The sequence below is a fragment of the Oncorhynchus mykiss genome, chromosome 1, assembly GCF_013265735.2.
Source record: "Oncorhynchus mykiss isolate Arlee chromosome 1, USDA_OmykA_1.1, whole genome shotgun sequence".
NCBI classification, from domain to species: domain Eukaryota; kingdom Metazoa; phylum Chordata; class Actinopteri; order Salmoniformes; family Salmonidae; genus Oncorhynchus; species Oncorhynchus mykiss.
The window spans coordinates 89,925,215-89,953,178 of record NC_048565.1 but is presented as its reverse complement, the minus strand read 5'-3'; the positions used below and the strand labels follow the sequence as shown (position 1 = coordinate 89,953,178).

At 47.5% G+C, this 27,964-nt stretch overlaps 1 protein-coding gene across 4 annotated transcripts in view; it reads right to left on the bottom strand.

The window, feature by feature from the left end:
* The window catches only part of LOC110489354 (activating signal cointegrator 1 complex subunit 1), a 50,199-nt gene that overhangs the window by 17,481 nt on the left and 4,754 nt on the right, over positions 1 to 27,964 (bottom strand). For 3 of the 4 annotated variants that reach the window (XR_005053298.1, XM_036988422.1, XM_036988432.1), the window contains exons 3-9: positions 19,052 to 19,149; positions 18,044 to 18,222; positions 17,518 to 17,651; positions 16,294 to 16,413; positions 14,310 to 14,434; positions 10,475 to 10,545; positions 6,786 to 6,929 (exon numbers count right to left, since the gene is read on the bottom strand). Coding sequence is in view for 3 of the 4 variants with exons in the window: in XM_036988422.1 (XP_036844317.1) it covers positions 6,813 to 6,929; positions 10,475 to 10,545; positions 14,310 to 14,434; positions 16,294 to 16,413; positions 17,518 to 17,651; positions 18,044 to 18,222; positions 19,052 to 19,149 (844 nt within the window). In the remaining variant the exon portion in view is untranslated. The remainder of the gene's footprint in view (positions 1 to 6,785; positions 6,930 to 10,474; positions 10,546 to 14,309; positions 14,435 to 16,293; positions 16,414 to 17,517; positions 17,652 to 18,043; positions 18,223 to 19,051; positions 19,150 to 27,964) is intronic. The other variant, XM_036988437.1, reaches the window with a different exon arrangement.

Below are 27,964 nucleotides of genomic sequence, written 5' to 3'. Positions count from 1 at the left end.
GGCAGGACAGGAGGAAGTGAATGTAGCTGAGCAGACTGTGACAGCAAGACATCTCTCTGAGGGCAGGACAGGAGGAAGTGAATGTAGCTGAGCAGACTGTGACAGCAGGACATCTCTCTGAGGGCAGGACAGGAGGAAGTGAATGTAGCTGAGCAGACTGTGACAACAGGACATCTCTCTGAGGGCAGGACAGGAGGAAGTGAATGTAGCTGAGCAGACTGTGACAGCATGAGATCTCTCTGAGGGCAGGACAGGAGGAAGTGAATGTAGCTGAGCAGACCGTGACAGCAGGACATCTCTCTGAGGGCAGGACAGGAGGAAGTGAATGTAGCTGAGCTGAGCAGACTGTGACAGCAGGACATCTCTCTGAGGGCAGGACAGGAGGAAGTGAATGTAGCTGAGCTGAGCAGACTGTGACAGCAGGACATCTCTCTGAGGGCAGGACAGGGGGAAGTGAATGTAGCTGAGCAGACTGTGACAGCAGGACATCTCTCTGAGGGCAGGACAGGAGGAAGTGAATGTAGCTGAGCTGAGCAGACTGTGACAGCAGGACATCTCTCTGAGGGCAGGACAGGAGGAAGTGAATGTAGCTGAGCAGACTGTGACTGCAGGACATCTCTCTGAGGGCAGGACAGGAGGAAGTGAATGTAGCTGAGCTGAGCAGACTGTGACAGCAGGACATCTCTCTGAGGGCAGGACAGGAGGAAGTGAATGTAGCTGAGCAGACTGTGACAGCAGGACATCTCTCTGAGGGCAGGACAGGAGGAAGTGAATGTAGCTGAGCAGACTGTGACAGCAGGACATCTCTCTGAGGGCAGGACAGGAGGAAGTGAATGTAGCTGAGCAGACTGTGACAGCAGGACATCTCTCTGAGGGCAGGACAGGGGGAAGTGAATGTAGCTGAGCAGACTGTGACAGCAGGACATCTCTCTGAGGGCAGGACAGGAGGAAGTGAATGTAGCTGAGCTGAGCAGACTGTGACAGCAGGACATCTCTCTGAGGGCAGGACAGGAGGAAGTGAATGTAGCTGAGCAGACTGTGACAGCAGGACATCTCTCTGAGGGCAGGACAGGAGGAAGTGAATGTAGCTGAGCAGACTGTGACAGCAGGACATCTCTCTGAGGGCAGGACAGGAGGAAGTGAATGTAGCTGAGCAGACTGTGACAGCAAGACATCTCTCTGAGGGCAGGACAGGAGGAAGTGAATGTAGCTGAGCAGACTGTGACAGCAGGACATCTCTCTGAGGGCAGGACAGGAGGAAGTGAATGTAGCTGAGCAGACTGTGACAACAGGACATCTCTCTGAGGGCAGGACAGGAGGAAGTGAATGTAGCTGAGCAGACTGTGACAGCATGAGATCTCTCTGAGGGCAGGACAGGAGGAAGTGAATGTAGCTGAGCAGACCGTGACAGCAGGACATCTCTCTGAGGGCAGGACAGGAGGAAGTGAATGTAGCTGAGCTGAGCAGACTGTGACAGCAGGACATCTCTCTGAGGGCAGGACAGGAGGAAGTGAATGTAGCTGAGCTGAGCAGACTGTGACAGCAGGACATCTCTCTGAGGGCAGGACAGGGGGAAGTGAATGTAGCTGAGCAGACTGTGACAGCAGGACATCTCTCTGAGGGCAGGACAGGAGGAAGTGAATGTAGCTGAGCTGAGCAGACTGTGACAGCAGGACATCTCTCTGAGGGCAGGACAGGAGGAAGTGAATGTAGCTGAGCAGACTGTGACTGCAGGACATCTCTCTGAGGGCAGGACAGGAGGAAGTGAATGTAGCTGAGCTGAGCAGACTGTGACAGCAGGACATCTCTCTGAGGGCAGGACAGGAGGAAGTGAATGTAGCTGAGCAGACTGTGACAGCAGGACATCTCTCTGAGGGCAGGACAGGAGGAAGTGAATGTAGCTGAGCAGACTGTGACAGCAGGACATCTCTCTGAGGGCAGGACAGGAGGAAGTGAATGTAGCTGAGCAGACTGTGACAGCAGGACATCTCTCTGAGGGCAGGACAGGGGGAAGTGAATGTAGCTGAGCAGACTGTGACAGCAGGACATCTCTCTGAGGGCAGGACAGGAGGAAGTGAATGTAGCTGAGCTGAGCAGACTGTGACAGCAGGACATCTCTCTGAGGGCAGGACAGGAGGAAGTGAATGTAGCTGAGCAGACTGTGACTGCAGGACATCTCTCTGAGGGCAGGACAGGAGGAAGTGAATGTAGCTGAGCTGAGCAGACTGTGACAGCAGGACATCTCTCTGAGGGCAGGACAGGAGGAAGTGAATGTAGCTGAGCTGAGCAGACTGTGACAGCAGGACATCTCTCTGAGGGCAGGACAGGATGAAGTGAATGTAGCTGAGCTGAGCAGACTGTGACAGCAGGACATCTCTCTGAGGGCAGGACAGGAGGAAGTGAATGTAGCTGAGCTGAGCAGACTGTGACAGCAGGACATCTCTCTGAGGGCAGGACAGGAGGAAGTGAATGTAGCTGAGCAGACTGTGACAGCAGAACATCTCTCTGAGGGCAGGACAGGAGGAAGTGAATGTAGCTGAGCAGACTGTGACAGCAGGACATCTCTCTGAGGGCAGGACAGGAGGAAGTGAATGTAGCTGAGCTGAGCAGACTGTGACAGCAGGACATCTCTCTGAGGGCAGGACAGGAGGAAGTGAATGTAGCTGAGCAGACTGTGACAGCAGGACATCTCTCTGAGGGCAGGACAGGGGGAAGTGAATGTAGCTGAGCAGACTGTGACAGCAGGACATCTCTCTGAGGGCAGGACAGGGGGAAGTGAATGTAGCTGAGCAGACTGTGACAGCAAGACATCTCTCTGAGGGCAGGACAGGAGGAAGTGAATGTAGCTGAGCAGACTGTGACAGCAGGACATCTCTCTGAGGGCAGGACAGGGGGAAGTGAATGTAGCTGAGCAGACTGTGACAGCAGGACATCTCTCTGAGGGCAGGACAGGAGGAAGTGAATGTAGCTGAGCAGACTGTGGCAGCAGGACATCTCTCTGAGGGCAGGACAGGAGGAAGTGAATGTAGCTGAGCTGAGCAGACTGTGACAGCAGGACATCTCTCTGAGGGCAGGACAGGAGGAAGTGAATGTAGCTGAGCAGACTGTGACAGCAGGACATCTCTCTGAGGGCAGGACAGGGGGAAGTGAATGTAGCTGAGCTGAGCAGACTGTGACAGCAGGACATCTCTCTGAGGGCAGGACAGGGGGAAGTGAATGTAGCTGAGCTGAGCAGACTGTGACAGCAGGACATCTCTCTGAGGGCAGGACAGGATGAAGTGAATGTAGCTGAGCTGAGCAGACTGTGACAGCAGGACATCTCTCTGAGGGCAGGACAGGAGGAAGTGAATGTAGCTGAGCAGACTGTGACAGCAGGACATCTCTCTGAGGGCAGGACAGGAGGAAGTGAATGTAGCTGAGCAGACTGTGACAACAGGACATCTCTCTGAGGGCAGGACAGGAGGAAGTGAATGTAGCTGAGCAGACTGTGACAGCAGGACATCTCTCTGAGGGCAGGACAGGAGGAAGTGAATGTAGCTGAGCAGACTGTGACAGCAGAACATCTCTCTGAGGGCAGGACAGGAGGAAGTGAATGTAGCTGAGCTGAGCAGACTGTGACAGCAGGACATCTCTCTGAGGGCAGGACAGGGGGAAGTGAATGTAGCTGAGCTGAGCAGACTGTGACAGCAGGACATCTCTCTGAGGGCAGGACAGGATGAAGTGAATGTAGCTGAGCTGAGCAGACTGTGACAGCAGGACATCTCTCTGAGGGCAGGACAGGGGGAAGTGAATGTAGCTGAGCAGACTGTGACAGCAGGACATCTGGGGGGGGCAGACAACAGTACTGACAGACAACAGCACTGATGGGGGGGGGGCAGACAACAGCACTGATGGGGGGGGGCAGACAACAGCACTGATGGGGGGGGGGCAGACAACAGCACTGATGGGGGGGGGCAGACAACAGCACTGATGGGGGGGGGCAGACAACAGCACTGATGGGGGGGGGCAGACAACAGCACTGATGGGGGGGGGCAGACAACAGCACTGATGGGGGGGGCAGACAACAGCACTGATGGGGGGGGGCAGACAACAGCACTGATGGGGGGGGGCAGACAACAGCATTGATGGGGGGGGGGGCAGACAACAGCACTGATGGGGGGGGGGCAGACAACAGCACTGATGGGGGGGGGGCAGACAACAGCACTGATGGGGGGGGGGCAGACAACAGCACTGATGGGGGGGGAGACAACAGCACTGATGGGGGGGGGGGGCAGACAACAGCACTGATGGGGGGGGAGACAACAGCACTGATGGGGGGGGGGGGGGCAGACAACAGCACTGATGGGGGGGGAGACAACAGCACTGATGGGGGGGGGCAGACAACAGCATTGATGGGGGGGGGGGCAGACAACAGCACTGATGGGGGGGGGGCAGACAACAGCACTGATGGGGGGGGGGCAGACAACAGCACTGATGGGGGGGGGGCAGACAACAGCACTGATGGGGGGGGGGGCAGACAACAGCACTGATGGGGGGGGGGGGCAGACAACAGCACTGATGGGGGGGGGCAGACAACAGCACTGATGGGGGGGGGACAACAGCACTGATGGGGGGGGGGGGCAGACAACAGCACTGATGGGGGGGGGCAGACAACAGCACTGATGGGGGGGGGACAACAGCACTGATGGGGGGGGGGGGCAGACAACAGCACTGATGGGGGGGGGGGGCAGACAACAGCACTGATGGGGGGGGGGGGCAGACAACAGCACTGATGGGGGGGGGGGACAGACAACAGCACTGATGGGGGGGGGGGGGCAGACAACAGTACTGACAGACAACAGCACTGATGGGGGGGGCAGACAACAGCACTGATGGGGGGGGGGGCAGACAACAGTACTGATGGGGGGGGCAGACAACAGCACTGATGGGGGGGGGCAGACAACAGCACTGATGGGGGGGGGGACAGACAACAGCACTGATGGGGGGGGGCAGACAACAGCACTGATGGGGGGGGGACAACAGCACTGATGGGGGGGGCAGACAACAGTACTGATGGGGGGGGGGGGCAGACAACAGCACTGATGGGGGGGGGGGCAGACAACAGCACTGACAGACAACAGCACTGATGGGGGGGGGGGGGCAGACAACAGTACTGACAGACAACAGCACTGATGGGGGGGGGGGGCAGACAACAGTACTGATGGGGGGGGGGGCAGACAACAGTACTGACAGACAACAGCACTGATGGGGGGGGGGGGGCAGACAATAGCACTGATGGGGGGGGGGGGGGGGGGGGGCAGACAACAGTGTCATACACACACACACACACACACACACAGATGGGAGAATGCTCCCTGCCTCCTCCACAGTATAATAAAGCCCGATAGAGCCCTCTGCTGGCCAACAGTAGAGTGCTTTGATATCCTGCCTGAAGAGGGATTTCCAGTTTTGATATTTGAGGAAATTTACCATAATTGCTGAGATTTACCTCGTCTGTCAAACAACTGTCAAAAAAGTTGTAAATTACTGAAAACTGACCACTTAAAATGTACAACAATTTACAGTAAAGGTAATCAATGTAAAAACCACTTGTGTTCTCTCTCTACCTCTGTCTCTCTCTCTACCTCTGTCTCTCTCTCTACCTCTACCTCTGTCTCTCTACCTCTACCTCTGTCTCTCTACCTCTACCTCTGTCTCTCTACCTCTACCTCTGTCTCTCTACCTCTACCTCTCTACCTCTACCTCTGTCTCTCTACCTCTACCTCTCTACCTCTACCTCTACCTCTCTACCTCTACCTCTCTACCTCTCTACCTCTACGTCTCTCTACCTCTACCTCTGTCTCTCTCTCTACCTCTCTCTCTCTACCTCTCTCTCTCTACCTCTGTCTCTCTACCTCTGTCTCTCTACCTCTGTCTCTCTACCTCTGTCTCTCTACCTCTGTCTCTCTACCTCTGTCTCTCTACCTCTGTCTCTCTACCTCTGTCTCTCTACCTCTGTCTCTCTACCTCTGTCTCTCTACCTCTGTCTCTCTACCTCTGTCTCTCTACCTCTCTCTCTCTACCTCTCTCTCTCTACCTCTCTCTCTCTCTCTACCTCTCTCTCTACCTCTCTCTCTCTCTCTCTACCTCTGTCTCTCTCTCTCTACCTCTGTCTCTCTCTCTCTACCTCTGTCTCTCTCTCTCTACCTCTGTCTCTCTCTCTCTACCTCTGTCTCTCTCTCTCTACCTCTGTCTCTCTCTCTCTACCTCTGTCTCTCTCTCTCTACCTCTGTCTCTCTCTCTCTACCTCTGTCTCTCTCTCTACCTCTGTCTCTCTCTCTCTACCTCTGTCTCTCTCTCTCTACCTCTGTCTCTCTCTCTCTACCTCTGTCTCTCTCTCTCTACCTCTGTCTCTCTCTCTCTACCTCTGTCTCTCTCTCTCTACCTCTGTCTCTCTCTCTCTACCTCTGTCTCTCTCTCTCTACCTCTGTGTCTCTCTCTCTACCTCTGTGTCTCTCTCTCTACCTCTGTGTCTCTCTCTCTACCTCTGTGTCTCTCTCTCTACCTCTGTGTCTCTCTCTCTACCTCTGTGTCTCTCTCTCTACCTCAGTCTCTCTCTCTCTACCTCAGTCTCTCTCTCTCTACCTCAGTCTCTCTCTCTCTACCTCAGTCTCTCTCTCTCTACCTCTGTCTCTCTCTCTACCTCTGTCTCTCTCTCTCTACCTCTGTCTCTCTCTCTACCTCTGTCTCTCTCTACCTCTGTCTCTCTCTACCTCTCTCTCTCTCTCTCTCTCTCTCTACTGTACCTGAGTGAACGTTCATTGGAGAGGTGGTCAGGAGAAGTTCAGAAGGCCAGCGGAGGTGTAGAAACCGGTGCAGTCGGTAGAATACCTCTGGGAAATCTGGACCGCACTCAGATCAAACTCCCCAAAATGGTACGACCCAAAGCTCTACGTTAAGAACAAGACAAGAGAGTTAGAACAGTAATGTCAATCTGAGTGTTAGTGTGTGTCCCAAATGACACCCTTTCCCCTATATTAGTGCACTACTTTTGACCAGAAGAAGTGCACTAGATAGTGAATAGGGAGCCACTTGCGACACACCCTAGGAAACCACTACTAACATTGTTACGTGAATCTCCTGTTTACACTTGAAGTATGTCCACGTTGTGAACTGGACCAGAGTTTTGACGGAGGTTCTGGTTATATAGATACAACTACAGCATAACAAAAAAATAACTCTGCTTAAATTCCACTCCACGACCATCAACAGAACGACAAAACTATGAGACCCCATAATACCCCATTGGGGCGGCAGGGTAGCCTAGTGGTTAGAGCGTTGTAACCGAAAGGTTGCAAGTTCATATCCCTGAGCTGACAAGGAACATATGTCATTCTGCCCCTGAACAGGCAGTTAACCCACTGTTCCTAGACCGTCATTGAAAATAAGAATTTGTTCTTAACTGACTTGCCTAGTTAAATAAAGGTTAAATAAAAAGTATGTGTGGGACACAGAGGTTATTCAAAAATCATGTTAAACACTATTACTGCAGACAGAGTGAGTCCATGCAACTTATTATGTGACTTGTTAAGCAACTTTTTACTACTGAAGTTATTTAGACTTGGCATATTGACTCAAGACATGTCAGTGTTTCCTTTCAAATTAATTTGTAAAATAATTTAAAAAACATAATTCCACTTCGACATTCTGGGGTATTGTGTGTTGGCCAGTGACAAAACAACCTCTCAATGTAATAAATGTCAAATTCAGGCTGAAACACAACAACATGTGGAGAAAGTCAAGGGGTCTGAATACATTGTGAAGACACTGATCATTGGATCTAATGAGGAAATGAAGGCTGATTGGGCGGCAGGTTAGCCTAGTGGTTAGAGCGTTGGACTAGTAACCGGAAGGTTGCAAGTTCAAATCCCCGAGCTGACAATCTGTCGTTCTGCCCCTGAACAGCCAGTTAACCCACTGTTCCTAGGCCGTCATTGTAAATAAGAATTGGTTCTTGACTGACTTGCCTAGTTAAGTAAAATTAAAATAAAATTCCCAGTTCTAACAACATTCTAAACTCTTATGACAAATAAAATGTCATTGATCTTTTCAGTTATGGTTGGTTGGAGGGATCAAACCCAGCGTGTTGGGTTGTCTGTCAGGAATATATTTCAGGTCCAATCAACACTCTATTCCAGTGTCTCTTAGTCATGGTCCTGGGGAACCAATAGGTTTGACGAGCCGATTAGTGGAATCAGGTGTGTAGCGCGAGGGCAAAAACTAATATTATAGATTTATTTTTTCCTTTATTTAATGAGGCAAGTCAGTTAAGAACAAATTCGTATTTGCAATGACGGCCTACACCGGCCAAACCCGGACGGCGTTGGGCCAAATGTGCGCCTCCCTATGGGACTCCCAATCACGGCCGGTTGTGATACAGCCTGGAATCGAACCAGGGTTTCTGTAGTGACGCCTCTAGCACTGAGATGCAGTGCCTTAGACCGCTGTGCCACTCGGGAGCCCAAAATGAACAGAACGGTCCCCATTCAAGTGAATTATTAATTTGTTCGATTCATCATATTTATGTGTACTTAATCCTATCCGATAGGCTAAATCCAGATAGATAGCTTTGGAAAAACTGGGCCCAGGACTAGAGCACTGCTCCATTCAGACAGACCGCACCAGGAATATACTATTGTAGTTCTTACATTTTACCAGCAGAGGGCAGCTAATCCACATGAAGCAGAGCCAGAGGTATTGCTGCATCACCTACCTGACTGGCTACCATCTTGCTGACTGAATGGGCTGTCTACCATCTTACTGAATGAATGGGCTGTCCACCATCTTACTGACTGAATGGGCTGTCTACCATCTTACTGACTGAATGGGCTGTCTACCATCTTACTGAATGAATGGGCTGTCCACCATCTTACTGACTGAATGGGCTGTCTACCATCTTACTGACTGAATGGGCTGTCTACCATCTTACTGACTGAATGGGCTGTCTACCATCTTGCTGACAGAATGGGCTGTCTACAATCTTGCTGACAGAATGGGCTGTCTACCATCTTGCTGACAGAATGGGCTGTCTACCATCTTACTGACAGAATGGGCTGTCTACCATCTTACTGACTGAATGGGCTGTCTACCATCTTGCTGACTGAATGGGCTGTCTACCATCTTACTGAATGAATGGGCTGTCTACCATCTTGCTGAATGAATGGGCTGTCTACCATCTTGCTGAAAGAATGGGCTGTCTACCATCTTGCTGACAGAATGGGCTGTCTACCATCTTACTGACTGAATGGGCTGTCTACAATCTTACTGACTGAATGAACTGTCTACCATCTTACTGACTGAATGAACTGACTACCATCTTACTGACTGAATGAACTGACTACCATCTTATTGACTGAATGAACTGACTACCATCTTATTGACTGAATGAACTGACTACCATCTTATTGACTGAATGAACTGACTACCATCTTATTGACTGAATGAACTATCTACCATCTTGCTGACTGAATGAACTATCTACCATCTTGCTGACTGAATGAACTGTCTATCATCTTGCTGACTGAATGAACTGACTACCATCTTGAATGAACTGACCACCATCTTACTGACTGAATGAACTGACTACCATCTTACTGACTGAATGAACTGACCACCATCTTACTGACTGAATGAACTACCAACCATCTTGCTGACTGAATGAACTGTCTATCATCTTGCTGACAGAATGGGCTGTCTACCATCTTACTGACTGAATGGGCTGTCTACAATCTTACTGACTGAATGAACTGACTACCATCTTACTGACTGAATGAACTGACTACCATCTTACTGACTGAATGAACTGACTACCATCTTATTGACTGAATGAACTGACTACCATCTTATTGACTGAATGAACTGACTACCATCTTATTGACTGAATGAACTGACTACCATCTTATTGACTGAATGAACTATCTACCATCTTGCTGACTGAATGAACTGTCTATCATCTTGCTGACTGAATGAACTGACTACCATCTTGAATGAACTGACCACCATCTTACTGACTGAATGAACTGACTACCATCTTACTGACTGAATGAACTGACCACCATCTTACTGACTGAATGAACTACCGACCATTTTACTGTCTGAATGAACTGTCTACCATCTGACTGACTGAATGAGTGGTGCTAAATAAATCTCACTGAGTGAGTGAGTCTGCTAAATCTTACTGCATTATGTAAGCCCCGGGAGGCTTTATGTTTTCCTGGAATGTTCCTATTGCTTCTGTGAATAGTCGTTCCACCCAAAATATTATGGGAGTACTAGTCAAGAATAAAGATAACCCACAAAAACATAGTATTGCTCAATATAGGAGAGAAATGGTCTCCTATGAGACAGACCTAAAGGTTGTATTGTTCCACAGACAACAGGCAGGTAAAAAGGTACCACCAGGATGTTTATTTGTTTGTGTTGTTTGACCTCTGACCTTTAATATGTTCCTGGCATCGAAGGCCTCCCGCTCCTTCATGTTCTGCTGCCTTCCTCCTCCGGCTTCGGCTGGAAAACACACAACAAAAGATTGGTAAATCCTGAGCACCGTGGGTAAACCCTGAGTACCATGGGTAAACCCTGAGCACCGCGGGTAAACCCTGAGTACCGCGGGTAAACCTAGAGTACCGCGGGTCAACCCAGAGTACCGCGGGTCAACCCAGAGTACCGTGGGTAAACCCTGAGTACCGCGGGTAAACCCTGAGCACCGCGGGTAAACCCTGAGTACCGCGGGTAAACCCAGAGTACCGCGGGTCAACCCAGAGTACCGCGGGTCAACCCAGAGTACCGCGGGTCAACCCAGAGTACCGTGGGTAAACCCAGAGTACCGTGGGTAAACCCGGAGTACCGCGGGTAAACATAGAGTACCGCGGGTAAACCCAGAGTACCGTGGGTAAACCCAGAGTACCGCGGGTAAACCCTGAGCACCGCGGGTAAACCCAGAGTACCGCGGGTAAACCCAGAGTACCGCGGGTAAACCCAGAGTACCGTGGGTAAACCCAGAGTACCGTGGGTAAACCCTGAGCACCGTGGGTAAACCCTGAGCACCGCGGGTAAACCCTGAGCACCGCGGTAAACCCTGAGCACCGCGGGTAAACCCTGATACTGAGAGCATTGGCGTTTCCAAAATAGATATATTTGGGTGTTTTTGGAGCCTTTGTTGGTGTTTTATCTGTGCCTCTGCAACTGCACAACGAGCATGACGAAGTCTATCGCTGGTGGGGTTACATTTCCTCACAACCAAGTACAAAAAGGTGTCTGGACACTTAGAACGCGACATTTACATCCAAAATACAGATTTGGTTAACAAAAAGGTGTCTGGACACTTAGAACACGACATTTACATCCAAAATACAGATTTGGTTAACAAAAAGTTGAACTTTGAAAAAAGGTCCTTTGACCCTAATGAACAAAACACACATCTAGTGTATTAGGTGGACAACTCTATTTTATAAAATCTAAAAATGTGGGTTAATGAGGTTTAGTGGAGTTCAACGTCAACCACACCGTTTATTACAACACTGTTCAAACCAGGTGGATATCCCTATGAACTGTTCTGGGAGATATGATCCTAAATTACTCTAGCTCTGAAAAACACTAAACAGATGACAGCCTTACCACCACCACCACCCTGATTGGTCAATGTCCCTGTCTGTTATGTAACAGCTGTGATTCTAACAACATAATGCTGACCATTCATCTGGTATGCAGCAGTGACGTACCTAAAACACTGCATTCTGAGCAATTCAGTGCTATTCTGAGCTAGTCAACAACAAGTGCAGAACCAACAGTAACCTTCCCTCCCTCCCTCGCTCTCTCTTTGGCCACAACTCTGTTTGTGTGCTACAGGGCAGAGTGTTTTCCAACAGCAGTGACAAGGGGTTTCATTCAGTTGGCCGTGGATCAAGTCCAGCCCTAGTTCTTTCACGCATGAGTTTACACAGGGCTGGCCAGCTGAGAGACTGGCCAACAACTCAGGGCTGGCCAGCTGAAAGTGTGCAAGAGCACAGGACAAAGGGAGTGGTCTGTCCAAGAGCACAGGACAAAGGGAGTGGTCTGTCCAAGAGCACAGGACAAAGGGAGGGGTCTGTCCAAGAGCACAGGACAAAGGGAGGGGTCTGTCCAAGAGCACAGGACAAAGGGAGGGGTCTGTCCAAGAGCACAGGACAAAGGGAGGGGTCTGTCCAAGAGCACAGGACAAAGGGAGGGGTCTGTCCAAGAGCACAGGACAAAGGGAGGGGTCTGTCCAAGAGCACAGGACAAAGGGAGGGGTCTGTCCAAGAGCACAGGACAAAGGGCGGGGTCTGTCCCAAGAGCGTCCAATAAAACTCTGTTTACTACTTCAGGAACAGGGACTGGGGCGCTCCTCTTCTCAGTTCACTGCAGCCAGCGACTGCAACGAGCTGCAACAAACACTCAAACTGGACAGTTTTATCTCAATCTCTTCCTTCAAAGACTCATTCCATGGACACTCTTACTGACAGTTGTGGCTGCTTTGTGTGATGTATTGTTGTCTCTACCCTCCTGCCCTTTGTGTTGTCTGTGCCCAATAATGTTTGTACCATGTTGTGCTGCTACCATGTTGTGCTGCTACCATGTTGTGCTGCTGCCATGTTGTGTTGCTACCATGTTGTGCTGCTACCATGTTGTGCTGCTGCCATGTTGTGCTGCTGCCATGTTGTGCTGCTACCATGTTGTGCTGCTGCCATGTTGTGCTGCTGCCATGTTGTGCTGCTGCCATGTTGTGCTGCTGCCATGTTGTGCTGCTAACATGTTGTGCTGCTGCCATGTTGTGCTGCTGCCATGTTGTGCTGCTGCCATGTTGTGCTGCTGCCATGTTGTGCTGCTGCCATGTTGTGCTGCTGCCATGTTGTGCTGCTGCCATGTTGTGCTGCTGCCATGTTGTGCTGCATTGTATTTTATTATTTTATTTTATATATTTTTAATCCTAGCCCCCGTCCCCCGCAGGAGGCCTTTTGCCTTTTGTAAATAAGAATTTGTTCTTAACTGACTTGCCTAGTTAAATAAAATAAATTTAAAAAACATTTTAAATCTAGGGGTTGTTATTGTTGTTATGGTTGTTGCTACATCCGTGTTGTTGACATGGGGTGGTGTGTTCAGGTGTCAGTTTGTTTCACTAATGTGATTATACTGTCACTCCGTGTCCATCTTTATGCTGACTGACTCCGTGTCCAGTGACTGACTTAATGTCCATCTTTATGCTGACTGACTCCGTGCCCAGTGACTGACTTAATGTCCATCTTTATGCTGACTGACTCCGTGCCCAGTGACTGACTTAATGTCCATCTTTATGCTGACTGACTCCGTGCCCAGTGACTGACTTAATGTCCATCTTTATGCTGTGACTCTGTGTCCATCTTTATGCTGTGACTCCGTGTCCAGTGACTGACTTAATGTCCATCTTTATGCTGACTGACTCCGTGTCCAGTGACTGACTTAATGTCCATCTTTATGCTGACTGACTCCGTGTCCAGTGACTGACTTAATGTCCATCTTTATGCTGACTGACTCCGTGCCCAGTGACTGACTTAATGTCCATCTTTATGCTGTGACTCCGTGCCCAGTGACTGACTTAATGTCCATCTTTATGCTGACTGACTCCGTGCCCAGTGACTGACTTAATGTCCATCTTTATGCTGACTGACTCCGTGTCCAGTGACTGACTTAATGTCCATCTTTATGCTGTGACTCCGTGCCCAGTGACTGACTTAATGTCCATCTTTATGCTGACTGACTCCGTGTCCAGTGACTGACTTAATGTGCATCTTTATGCTGTGACTCCGTGCCCAGTGACTGACTTAATGTCCATCTTTATGCTGACTGACTCCGTGTCCAGTGACTGACTTAATGTCCATCTTTATGCAGTGACTCCGTGCCCAGTGACTGACTTAATGTCCATCTTTATGCTGACTGACTGTGTCCAGTGACTGACTTAATGTCCATCTTTATGCTGACTGACTGTGTCCAGTGACTGACTTAATGTCCATCTTTCTGAGTGGGAGGAGAATGAGGGAAACAGGCTCACATTATCAGGAGGATACTCTGGGTCAGTTTTACACAGTTTTACACAGAGGAAAGGCTGTTTTGAGAGAGCAGTGACACTTATTTTGCATTTTCATTTCAAGTACGTGTGTTTGTGTGTGTGTGTGTACTCTAGTAAGTGTCCTTGTTTTCAAGATGAAGCTCCAATACACATACCTAAAACACACATCAGTGATGGCCATAGACAAAAACCACTTTCTTCATCCTACCTGAAGCATCCTTCCTGAACAGAGTGTTCATCACTGTGCCGTGCAGTTTCACTCTGTCCCATTCTCTGACCATCAGTCCTGAGGAAACAAAGTGGTCCACCAGCCGCTCCACAATGGTCTGCAGCCTGCACAGCAGACAGTCAACACACAGTCAACACAGACAGTCAACACAAGAGTTAGTTGTTGTTACCTGGGAGCAACCCTTTCACACTGTTGACATCCTATCGATGAACATCATTTTAATGTACTAATTGTCACTCAATCTGTCATTAAAAAAAGTCAACTGTAAAAATACTAATTATACTACATGGTATTTACAGTGCATTCGTTAAGTACTCAGACCCCTTGACTTTTTCCACATTTTGTTACGATGCAGACTTATTCTAAAATGGACTAAATTGTTTCCCCCCTCAACAATCTATACACAATACACCATAATGACATCACAATACCCCATAATGACATCACAATACACCATAATGACATCACAATACCCCATAATGACATCACAATACACCATAATGACATCACAATACCCCATAGTGACATCACAATACACCATAATGACAAAGAAAAAACAGGTTTTTAGAAATGTTTGCAAATGTATTAAAAACATAAAACATAAATAGCACATTTACATAAGTACTCAGACCCTTTACTCAGAACTTTGTTGAAGCACCTTTGGCAGCGATTACAGCTTCAACTCTTCTTGGGTATGACGCTACAAGCTTGACACACCTGTATTTGGGGAGTTCCCCAGGACTCCTATTCTTCTCTGCAGATCCTCTCAAGTTCTGTCAGGTTGGATGGGGAGTGTCGCTGCACAGCTATTTTCAGGTCTCTCCAGAGATCAATCGATCAGGTTCAAGTCCAGGCTCTGGCTGAGCCACTCAAGAACATTCTGTCATGCACTGACAACTGTGGGACCTTATATAGACAGGTGTGTGCCTTTCCAAATCATGTCCTATCAATTGAATTTACCACAGGTGAACTTCAATCAATTTTTCAAAACATATCAAGGATGATCAATAGAAACAGGATGCACCTGAGCTCAATTTCAAGTCTCATAGCAAAGTATCTGAATACTTACGTAAATAACGTATTTCAGTTTTTTATTTTTAATACATTTGCAAATCATTTTAAAAATCAGTTTTTGCTTTGTCATTATGGTGTATTGTGATGTCATTATGGTGTATTGTGATGTCATTATGGTGTATTGTGATGTCATTATGGGGTATTGTGATGTCATTATGGGGTATTGTGTGTCATTATGGGGTATTGTGTGTCATTATGGGGTATTGTGATGTCATTATGGGGTATTGTGTGTCATTATGGGGTATTGTGATGTCATTATGGGGTATTGTGTGTCATTATGGGGTATTGTGTGTCATTATGGGGTATTGTGTGTCATTATGGGGTATTGTGATGTCATTATGGGGTATTGTGTTGTCATTATGGGGTATTGTGATGTCATTATGGGGTATTGTGTTGTCATTATGGGGTATTGTGTGTCATTATGGGGTATTGTGTGTCATTATGGGGTATTGTGATGTCATTATGGGGTATTGTGTGTCATTATGGGGTATTGTGTGTCATTATGGGGTATTGTGTGTCATTATGGGGTATTGTGATGTCATTATGGGGTATTGTGATGTCATTATGGGGTATTGTGATGTCATTATGGGGTATTGTGATGTCATTATGGGGTATTGTGTTGTCATTATGGGGTATTGTGATGTCATTATGGGGTATTGTGTTGTCATTATGGGGTATTGTGATGTCATTATGGGGTATTGTGTGTAGATTGCAGAGGTTTTTTGTTGTATTTAATCAATTTTAGAATAAGGCTGTGTCAAGAGGTCTGAATACTGAATACTTTTCCCAAAGGCACTGTATATAGTGCTTTTCAAGGAGCCAGAGTCACTGTGGTACAAACTGTGGTTAAAGAAAGAGACATGAGAGTATCCAGGAACCAGACTCTTACTTGTCCGAACCATCTTTCACTTGGACCTTGGCATACAGGACATCCACCATGGCTGGGTCATCGTTCATGTACTCAATCCCTGTCACCTCCAGCGGGAGAGGCTTCCCTTCTGTGATGGTCCTGAAACATGACATAATGTGTTACATGACATAACGTGTGTTACATGACATAACGTGTTACTTGACATAACATAACAAGACAATGTGTTACTTGACATGACATAATGTGTGTTACATGACATAACATGTGTTACATGACATAACGTGTGTTACATGACATAACATGTGTTACATGACATAACGTGTTACTTGACATGACATAACAAGACAATGTGTTACTTGACATGACATAATGTGTGTTACATGACATAACATGTGTGTTACATGACATAACGTGTTACTTGACATAACATAACAAGACAATGTGTTACTTGACATGACATAATGTGTGTTACATGACATAACGTGTTACTTGACATAACATAACAAGACAATGTGTTACTTGACATGACATAATGTGTGTTACATGACATAACGTGTTACTTGACATAACATAACAAGACAATGTGTTACTTGACATGACATAATGTGTGTTACATGACATAACGTGTTACTTGACATAACATAACAAGACAATGTGTTACTTGACATGACATAATGTGTGTTACATGACATAACATGTTACTTGACATAACATAACAAGACAATGTGTTACTTGACATGACATAATGTGTGTTACATGACATAACGTGTTACTTGACATAACATAACAAGACAATGTGTTACTTGACATGACATAATGTGTGTTACATGATATAACGTGTTACTTGACATAACATAACAAGACAATGTGTTACTTGACATGACATAATGTGTGTTACATGACATAACGTGTGTTACATGACATAACATGTGTGTTACATGACATAACATGTGTTACATGACATAACGTGTGTTACATGACATAACGTGTGTTACATGACATAGCGTGTGTTACATGACATAACATGTGTGTTACATAATATGACATAACATGAGTTACATAACATAATGTGTTACTTGACATAACATGACATAATGTGTGTTACATGACATAACATGTGTTCCTGGCTCCAACTCAATGTTTTATACAATCTAGATAGGGATAGTCCCTCCCTGTTTCAGTCTGTTTTCATCTGTTTGATTCCCAATGAACATGACCCAGTTGTCAGTCAGTCATACGTACTTGATAAAGTCCTGACAGTGCTGGAGTTGTTTACATGCTTGGGTCACTTCCAGGTCGTTCAGCAGAGCCAGGGTGCCGACTGTTAGATGGAGCTTAGCAGGGTTCTGGAAGATGCTTCCATCTACTCCGTGGTCCTTAACAAGAGAGGAGAGAGACCTGCGATGAACTGACCGCACAGAGAAACACTGTAGGGTGAAGTTGCCCTTAGACACCGATCTTAGGTCCGTTTGGCATTTCCTCCACTAATGGTTGAGATTAGTATTGGAGGAAGAGGAAGCTGATCCTAGATCTGCACAATTTAACCCTTAGAACCAGACAACCAGATAAACTAAAACAGGGACCCAAGATCTCTGATAGCTATTCAGTCAATATAAACATGAATGGAATATAGTCAAGTCTCAAACTGGAGTTTGAGACTATTATGCACGATTTTAACAGATTGTCATCCCTCCCATCCGCCATGCACGCACTCACTGACACACACACACACACACACACACACACACACACACACACTCTTCCTTACCTGAGAACACTGCTCCAACACCTCCTCTTTAAACCTCAGGAATCCATCCTGAACTTGAGGGTGGTTAAGAGCGAACGACAGGAAGTGGGTGAACGGCTGCTTCTTGCGAAAGCTCTGCACCAGGAGCTCGACACGAGTCACGGCAGAGGACACCGCGGCCTTCTGGGAGCCAGTGATCACTGGAACAATGCGAGACCGTTATTGTGTGACTGTAAATGTGAGACTTTTATTTTTGATATCCCATGATTCTAGCCCTTAGAAGAAGAGCAGAGGTTCATGGATAATGTCTTGAGTTTTGAGTTTTGTGTGGTTGCTGGAACCACGTTCTTGGCTGACTTTTATTACTAAACTCATACATTTTTATTTTATTTATTTCACCTTTATTTAACCAGGTAGGCAAGTTGAGAACAAGTTCTCATTTACAATTGCGACCTGGCCAAGATAAAGCAAAGCAGTTCGACACATACAACGACATGGAGTAAAACAAACATACAGTCAATAATACAGTATAAACAAGTCTATATACAATGTGAGCAAATGAGGTGAGATAAGGAAGGTAAAGGCAAAAAAAAGGCCATGGTGGCAAAGTAAATACAATATAGCACGTAAAATATGAGTTGACTGCTGACAGAAAACCACTGAAATTCCCAGAGATAGAGAAAGAAGAGTTTTGCTAGACTGGTCCCAGATCTGTTTGTGCTTGCATAGTGAACTCCTATAGTCATTGTTAATCACTTGCCTAGTTAAATAAAGGTTAAATAAAATAAAAACATTAATTGTCTTGTAATTCCGACCACAGGAGTTGGTGAGACAGCACAAACAGTCATAATATGGGACGAGGCTACAGTGTTGCACCAGTATCTTTACTATAGACCTCTGGTTTGGGCTGGTCTCCAAGCTCTGATCCAGGGCGTTACGTGCGGCCTGACCCTTCTTCAAGAAGGCTGAAAGAGGGCTCAAGCCCTGGACCAGAGGTACTGGTCTCTCCGCTAATAAAACGCCACTCACCGATCTGTCCTTCCACTCCTTGTTTTGGAATGTGGATGTCTGTCTTTGTGTCTGCCTCGAGTCTTCTACGTGTCTCTCCTTTCCTTCCGATGATGTATCTGTTAAAAACAACAACACACTTCTCTGGTTAGTACACCGTATCCTTGATTTTCATTGAAGATGTACACATAGCCCTAATGAAACACACACACACACAAACACCTAATTTGCCTAAAATATTATGCTGTTACCATGGTTACCTCATGTAGTCTTAACTACAAACCAGAATGTTGAATAAAATGATATTTAAATGTGACGGTAGGAAGTGGAGATAAACACAGGATTATTAACCAGACTTTATGGGGCGTCGGTCTGTTTGACTCTGTCAGCTTGTATTCCTGCTACACTACATGACCAAAAGTATGTGGACACCTGTTCAAACATCTCATTCCAAAATCATGGACATTAATATGGAGTTGGACCCCCCCCCCCCCCCTGCTATAACAGCCTCCACTCTTCTGGGAATGCTTTCCACTAGATGTTTGGAACACTGCTGCTATAACAGGGAAGGCTTTCCACTAGATGTTGGAACGTTGCTGCTATAACAGCCTCCACTCTTCTGGGAAGGCTTTCCACTAGATGTTGGAACGTTGCTGCTATAACAGTCTCCACTCTTCTGGGAAGGCTTTCCACTAGATGTTGGAACATTGCTGCTATAACAGCCTCCACTCTTCTGGGAAGGCTTTCCACTAGATGTTGGAACACTGCTGCTATAACAACCTCCACTCTTCTGGGAATGCTTTCCACTAGATGTTGGAACGTTGCTGCTATAACAGCCTCCACTCTTCTGGGAAGGCTTTCCACTAGATGTTGGAACGTTGCTGCTATAACAGCCTCCACTCTTCTGGGAAGGCTTTCCACTAGATGTTGGAACACTGCTGCTATAACAGCCTTCACTCTTCTGGGAAGGCTTTCCACTAGATGTTGGAACATTGCTGCTATAACAGCCTCCACTCTTCTGGGAAGGCTTTCCACTAGATGTTGGAACGTTGCTGCTATAACAGCCTGCACTCTTCTGGGAAGGCTTTCCACTAGATGTTGGAACATTGCTGCTATAACAACCTCCACTCTTCTGGGAAGGCTTTCCACTAGATGTTGGAACATTGCTGCTATAACAGCCTCCACTCTTCTGGGAAGGCTTTCCACTAGATGTTGGAACATTGCTGCTATAACAGCCTCCACTCTTCTGGGAAGGCTTTCCACTAGATGTTGGAACACTGCTGCTATAACAGCCTCCACTCTTCTGGGAAGGCTTTCCACTAGATGTTGGAACACTGCTGCTATAACAGCCTCCACTCTTCTGGGAAGGCTTTCCACTAGATGTTGGAACATTGCTGCTATAACAGCCTCCACTCTTCTGGGAAGGCTTTCCACTAGATGTTGGAACACTGCTGCTATAACAGCCTCCACTCTTCTGGGAAGGCTTTCCACTAGATGTTGGAACACTGCTGCGGGGACTTGCTTCCATTCAGCCAGAAGAGCATTAGTGAGGTCGGGCACTGATGTTGGGTGATTAGTCCTGGCTCGCAGTCAGTGTTTCAATTCATCCTAAAGGTGTTTGATTGGGTTGCGGTCAGAGCTCAGTGCAGGCCAGTCAAGTTCTTCCACACCAATCTCGATAAAACATTTCTGTATGGACCTCACTTTGTGCACGGGGGCATTGTCATGCTGAAACAGGAAAGGGCCTTTTCCAATCTGTTGCTACAAAGTTGAAGCACAGAATCATCTAGAATGTCATTGTATGCTGTAGCATTAAGATTTCCCTTCCCTGGAACTAAGGGGCTTAGCCCGAACCATGAAAAACAGCCCCAGACTATCACTCCTACTCCACCAAACTTGGTTGGCATTATACATTGGGGCAGGTAGTGTTCTTCTGGCATCCGCCAAACCCAGATTCGTCCGTCAGACTGCCAGATAGTGAAGCGTGATTCATCACTCAAGAGAACACGTTTCCACCGCTCCAGAGTCTAATGGCAGTGAGCTTTACACCACTCCAGCTGAAGCTTGGCATTGTGATCTTAGGCTTGTGTGCGGCTGCTCGGCCACGGAAACCCATTTCATGAAGCTCCCGAACAGTTATTGTGCTGACGTTGCTTCCAGAGACAGTTTGAAAGTCGGTAGTGAGTGTTGCAATCGAGGACAGACGATTTTTATGCGATACGTGCTTCAGCACTAGGCGGTCCCGTTCTGTGAGCTGGTGTGGCCTACCACTTTGCGGTTGAGCCGTTGCTGCTCCTAGACATTTCCACTTCACATTAACAGCACTTACTGTCGACAAGCTCTAGCAGGGCAGAAATTTGACAAACTGACTTGTTAGAAGGTGCCACGTTGAAAGTCACTGAGCTCTTCAGGAAGGCCATTCTACTGCCAATGTTTGTCTGTGGAGATTGCATGGCTGTGTGCTCGATTTTATACACCTGTCAACAACGGGTGTGGCTGAAATAGCCTAATCCTCTAATTTGAAGGGGTGTCCACATATCTGCTGACGTTGCTTCCAGAGACAGTTTGGAGGGGTGTCCACATACTGTTGTAGATATAGTGTACGTGAAATGAGCACGGGCAAAGTGTGTATGTATTTTCAATCTTCTGATGCATGGCACGTCGCCAAACGTACCCAAACGTTGTCGCCTGAACCACGTTTCCTTTCGCAATCAGCTGGAAGTGCTTGCGTCTTACTGCAAATTAAAAGTCTGCAACGTTCGGTCTCTGGTACGGTTACACTTGGCCATTGTTTACATATTGTGCTGCAATGTTCGGTCTCTGGTGGGGTTACACTTGGCCATCGTTTACATATTGTGCTGCAATGTTCGGTCTCTGGTGCGGTTACACTTGGCCATTGTTTACATATTGTGCTACAACGTTCGGTCTCTGGTGGGGTTACACTTGGCCATCGTTTACATATTGTGCTGCAATGTTCGGTCTCTGGTGCGGTTACACTTGGCCATTGTTTACATATTGTGCTGCAACGTTCGGTCTCTGGTGGGGTTACACTTGGCCATTGTTTACATATTGTGCTGCAACGTTCGGTCTCTGGTGCGGTTACACTTGGCCATTGTTTACATATTGTGCTGCAATGTTCGGTCTCTGGTGCGGTTACACTTGGCCATTGTTTACATATTGTGCTGCAACGTTCGGTCTCTGGTGGGGTTACACTTGGCCATCGTTTACATATTGTGCTGCAATGTTCGGTCTCTGGTGCGGTTACACTTGGCCATTGTTTACATATTGTGCTGCAACGTTCGGTCTCTGGTGCGGTTACACTTGGCCATTGTTTACATATTGTGCTGCAACGTTCGGTCTCTGGTGCGGTTACACTTGGCCATTGTTTACATATTGTGCTGCAACGTTCGGTCTCTGGTGCGGTTACACTTGGCCATTGTTTACATATTGTGCTGCAACGTTCGGTCTCTGGTGGGGTTACACTTGGCCATCGTTTACATATTGTGCTACAACGTTCGGTCTCTGGTGGGGTTTACACTTGGCCATTGTTTACATATTGTGCTGCAACGTTCGGTCTCTGGTGGGGTTACACTTGGCCATTGTTTACATATTGTGCTGCAACGTTCGGTCTCTGGTACGGTTACACTTGGCCATTGTTTACATATTGTGCTGCAACGTTAGGTCTCTGGTACGGTTACACTTGGCCATCGTTTACATATTGTGCTGCAACGTTCGGTCTCTGGTGGGGTTACACTTGGCCATTGTTTACATATTGTGCTGCAACGTTCGGTCTCTGGTGGGGTTACACTTGGCCATTGTTTACATATTGTGCTACAACGTTCGGTCTCTGGTGGGGTTACACTTGGCCATTGTTTACATATTGTGCTGCAACGTTCGGTCTCTGGTGCGGTTTACACTTGGCCATTGTTTACATATTGTGCTGCAACGTTCGGTCTCTGGTGGGGTTACACTTGGCCATCGTTTACATATTGTGCTACAACGTTCGGTCTCTGGTGCGGTTACACTTGGCCATTGTTTACATCTTGTGCTGCAACGTTCGGTCTCTGGTGGGGTTTACACTTGGCCATTGTTTACATATTGTGCTGCAACGTTCGGTCTCTGGTGGGGTTACACTTGGCCATTGTTTACATATTGTGCTGCAACGTTCGGTCTCTGGTGGGGTTACACTTGGCCATTGTTTACATATTGTGCTGCAACGTTCGGTCTCTGGTGGGGTTACACTTGGTCATTGTTTACATATTGTGCTGCAACGTTCGGTCTCTGGTGCGGTTTACACTTGGCCATCGTTTACATATTGTGCTGCAACGTTCGGTCTCTGGTGGGGTTACACTTGGCCATTGTTTACATATTGTGCTGCAATGTTCGGTCTCTGGTGGGGTTACACTTGGCCATTGTTTACATATTGTGCTGCAACGTTCGGTCTCTGGTACGGTTTACACTTGGCCATCGTTTACATATTGTGCTGCAACGTTCGGTCTCTGGTACGGTTACACTTGGCCATTGTTTACATATTGTGCTGCAACGTTCGGTCTCTGGTGGGGTTACACTTGGCCATTGTTTACATATTGTGCTGCAACGTTCGGTCTCTGGTGGGGTTACACTTGGCCATTGTTTACATATTGTGCTGCAACGTTCGGTCTCTGGTGGGGTTACACTTGGCCATTGTTTACATATTGTGCTGCAACGTTCGGTCTCTGGTGCGGTTACACTTGGCCATCGTTTACATATTGTGCTGCAATGTTCGGTCTCTGGTGGGGTTACACTTGGCCATCGTTTACATATTGTGCTGCAATGTTCGGTCTCTGGTGGGGTTACACTTGGCCATCGTTTACATATTGTGCTGCAACGTTCGGTCTCTGGTGCGGTTACACTTGGCCATCGTTTACATATTGTGCTGCAACGTTCGGTCTCTGGTGCGGTTACACTTGGCCATTGTTTACATATTGTGCTACAACGTTCGGTCTCTGGTGGGGTTTACACTTGGCCATCGTTTACATATTGTGCTGCAATGTTCGGTCTCTGGTGCGGTTACACTTGGCCATCGTTTACATATTGTGCTGCAACGTTCGGTCTCTGGTGCGGTTACACTTGGCCATCGTTTACATATTGTGCTACAACGTTCGGTCTCTGGTGGGGTTACACTTGGCCATTGTTTACATATTGTGCTGCAACGTTCGGTCTCTGGTGCGGTTACACTTGGCCATTGTTTACATATTGTGCTGCAACGTTCGGTCTCTGGTGCGGTTACACTTGGCCATCGTTTACATATTGTGCTGCAACGTTCGGTCTCTGGTGCGGTTACACTTGGCCATTGTTTACATATTGTGCTGCAACGTTCGGTCTCTGGTGCGGTTACACTTGGCCATCGTTTACATATTGTGCTGCAACGTTCGGTCTCTGGTGCGGTTACACTTGGCCATTGTTTACATATTGTGCTGCAACGTTCGGTCTCTGGTACGGTTACACTTGTTCATTGTTTACATATTGTGCTGCAACGTTCGGTCTCTGGTACGGTTACACTTGGCCATTGTTTACATATTGTGCTGCAACGTTCGGTCTCTGGTGCGGTTACACTTGGCCATCGTTTACATATTGTGCTGCAACGTTAGGTCTCTGGTGCGGTTACACTTGGCCATTGTTTACATATTGTGCTGCAACGTTCGGTCTCTGGTGCGGTTACACTTGGCCATTGTTTACATATTGTGCTGCAACGTTCGGTCTCTGGTGCGGTTACACTTGGCCATTGTTTACATATTGTGCTACAACGTTCGGTCTCTGGTGGGGTTACACTTGGCCATTGTTTACATATTGTGCTGCAACGTTCGGTCTCTGGTGCGGTTACACTTGGCCATTGTTTACATATTGTGCTACAACGTTCGGTCTCTGGTGGGGTTACACTTGGCCATTGTTTACATATTGTGCTACAACGTTCGGTCTCTGGTGGGGTTACACTTGGCCATTGTTTACATATTGTGCTACAACGTTCGGTCTCTGGTGCGGTTACACTTGGCCATTGTTTACATATTGTGCTGCAACGTTCGGTCTCTGGTGGGGTTACACTTGGCCATTGTTTACATATTGTGCTGCAACGTTCGGTCTCTGGTACGGTTACACTTGGCCATTGTTTACATATTGTGCTGCAACGTTCGGTCTCTGGTGCGGTTTACACTTGGCCATTGTTTACATATTGTGCTACAACGTTCGGTCTCTGGTGGGGTTACACTTGGCCATTGTTTACATATTGTGCTGCAACGTTCGGTCTCTGGTACGGTTACACTTGGCCATTGTTTACATATTGTGCTGCAACGTTCGGTCTCTGGTACGGTTACACTTGGCCATTGTTTACATATTGTGCTGCAACGTTCGGTCTCTGGTACGGGTTACACTTGGCCATCGTTTACATATTGTGCTGCAACGTTCGGTCTCTGGTACGGTTACACTTGGCCATTGTTTACATATTGTGCTGCAACGTTCGGTCTCTGGTGGGGTTACACTTGGCCATTGTTTACATATTGTGCTGCAACGTTCGGTCTCTGGTGCGGTTACACTTGGCCATTGTTTACATATTGTGCTACAACGTTCGGTCTCTGGTGCGGTTACACTTGGCCATCGTTTACATATTGTGCTACAACGTTCGGTCTCTGGTGCGGTTACACTTGGCCATCGTTTACATATTGTGCTGCAACGTTCGGTCTCTGGTACGGTTACACTTGGCCATTGTTTACATATTGTGCTGCAACGTTCGGTCTCTGGTGCGGTTACACTTGGCCATTGTTTACATATTGTGCTACAACGTTCGGTCTCTGGTGGGGTTACACTTGGCCATTGTTTACATATTGTGCTGCAACGTTCGGTCTCTGGTGGGGTTTACACTTGGCCCTCGTTTACATATTGTGCTGCAACGTTCGGTCTCTGGTGCGGTTACACTTGGCCATCGTTTACATATTGTGCTGCAACGTTCGGTCTCTGGTGCGGTTACACTTGGCCATCGTTTACATATTGTGCTGCAACGTTCGGTCTCTGGTACGGTTTACACTTGGCCATCGTTTACATATTGTGCTGCAACGTTCGGTCTCTGGTGCGGTTACACTTGGCCATCGTTTACATATTGTGCTACAACGTTCGGTCTCTGGTGCGGTTACACTTGGCCATTGTTTACATATTGTGCTGCAACGTTCGGTCTCTGGTGGGGTTACACTTGGCCATCGTTTACATATTGTGCTACAACGTTCGGTCTCTGGTGCGGTTACACTTGGCCATCGTTTACATATTGTGCTGCAACGTTCGGTCTCTGGTGGGGTTACACTTGGCCCTCGTTTACATATTGTGCTGCAACGTTCGGTCTCTGGTGCGGTTACACTTGGCCATCGTTTACATATTGTGCTGCAACGTTCGGTCTCTGGTGGGGTTACACTTGGCCCTCGTTTACATATTGTGCTGCAACGTTCGGTCTCTGGTACGGTTACACTTGGCCATTGTTTACATATTGTGCTGCAACGTTCGGTCTCTGGTGGGGTTACACTTGGCCCTCGTTTACATATTGTGCTGCAACGTTCGGTCTCTGGTGCGGTTACACTTGGCCATTGTTTACATATTGTGCTGCAACGTTCGGTCTCTGGTGCGGTTACACTTGGCCCTCGTTTACATATTGTGCTGCAACGTTCGGTCTCTGGTGGGGTTACACTTGGCCCTCGTTTACATATTGTGCTGCAACGTTCGGTCTCTGGTACGGTTACACTTGGCCATCGTTTACATATTGTGCTGCAACGTTCGGTCTCTGGTGCGGTTACACTTGGCCATCGTTTACATATTGTGCTGCAACGTTCGGTCTCTGGTGGGGTTTACACTTGGCCATCGTTTACATATTGTGCTGCAACGTTCGGTCTCTGGTACGGTTACACTTGGCCATTGTTTACATATTGTGCTGCAACGTTCGGTCTCTGGTGCGGTTTACACTTGGCCCTCGTTTACATATTGTGCTGCAACGTTCGGTCTCTGGTGGGGTTACACTTGGCCCTCGTTTACATATTGTGCTGCAACGTTCGGTCTCTGGTGCGGTTACACTTGGCCATTGTTTACATATTGTGCTGCAACGTTCGGTCTCTGGTGCGGTTACACTTGGCCCTCGTTTACATATTGTGCTGCAACGTTCGGTCTCTGGTGCGGTTACACTTGGCCATTGTTTACATATTGTGCTGCAACGTTCAGTCTCTGGTGGGGTTACACTTGGCCATCGTTTACATATTGTGCTGCAACGTTCGGTCTCTGGTGGGGTTACACTTGGCCATCGTTTACATATTGTGCTGCAACGTTCGGTCTCTGGTACGGTTACACTTGGCCATCGTTTACATATTGTGCTGCAACGTTCGGTCTCTGGTGCGGTTACACTTGGCCATTGTTTACATATTGTGCTGCAACGTTCGGTCTCTGGTACGGGTTACACTTGGCCATCGTTTACATATTGTGCTACAACGTTCGGTCTCTGGTGGGGTTTACACTTGGCCATTGTTTACATATTGTGCTACAACGTTCGGTCTCTGGTGGGGTTTACACTTGGCCATCGTTTACATATTGTGCTGCAATGTTCGGTCTCTGGTGCGGTTACACTTGGCCATCGTTTACATATTGTGCTGCAACGTTCGGTCTCTGGTGCGGTTACACTTGGCCATCGTTTACATATTGTGCTACAACGTTCGGTCTCTGGTGGGGTTACACTTGGCCATTGTTTACATATTGTGCTGCAACGTTCGGTCTCTGGTGCGGTTACACTTGGCCATTGTTTACATATTGTGCTGCAACGTTCGGTCTCTGGTGCGGTTACACTTGGCCATCGTTTACATATTGTGCTGCAACGTTCGGTCTCTGGTGCGGTTACACTTGGCCATTGTTTACATATTGTGCTGCAACGTTCGG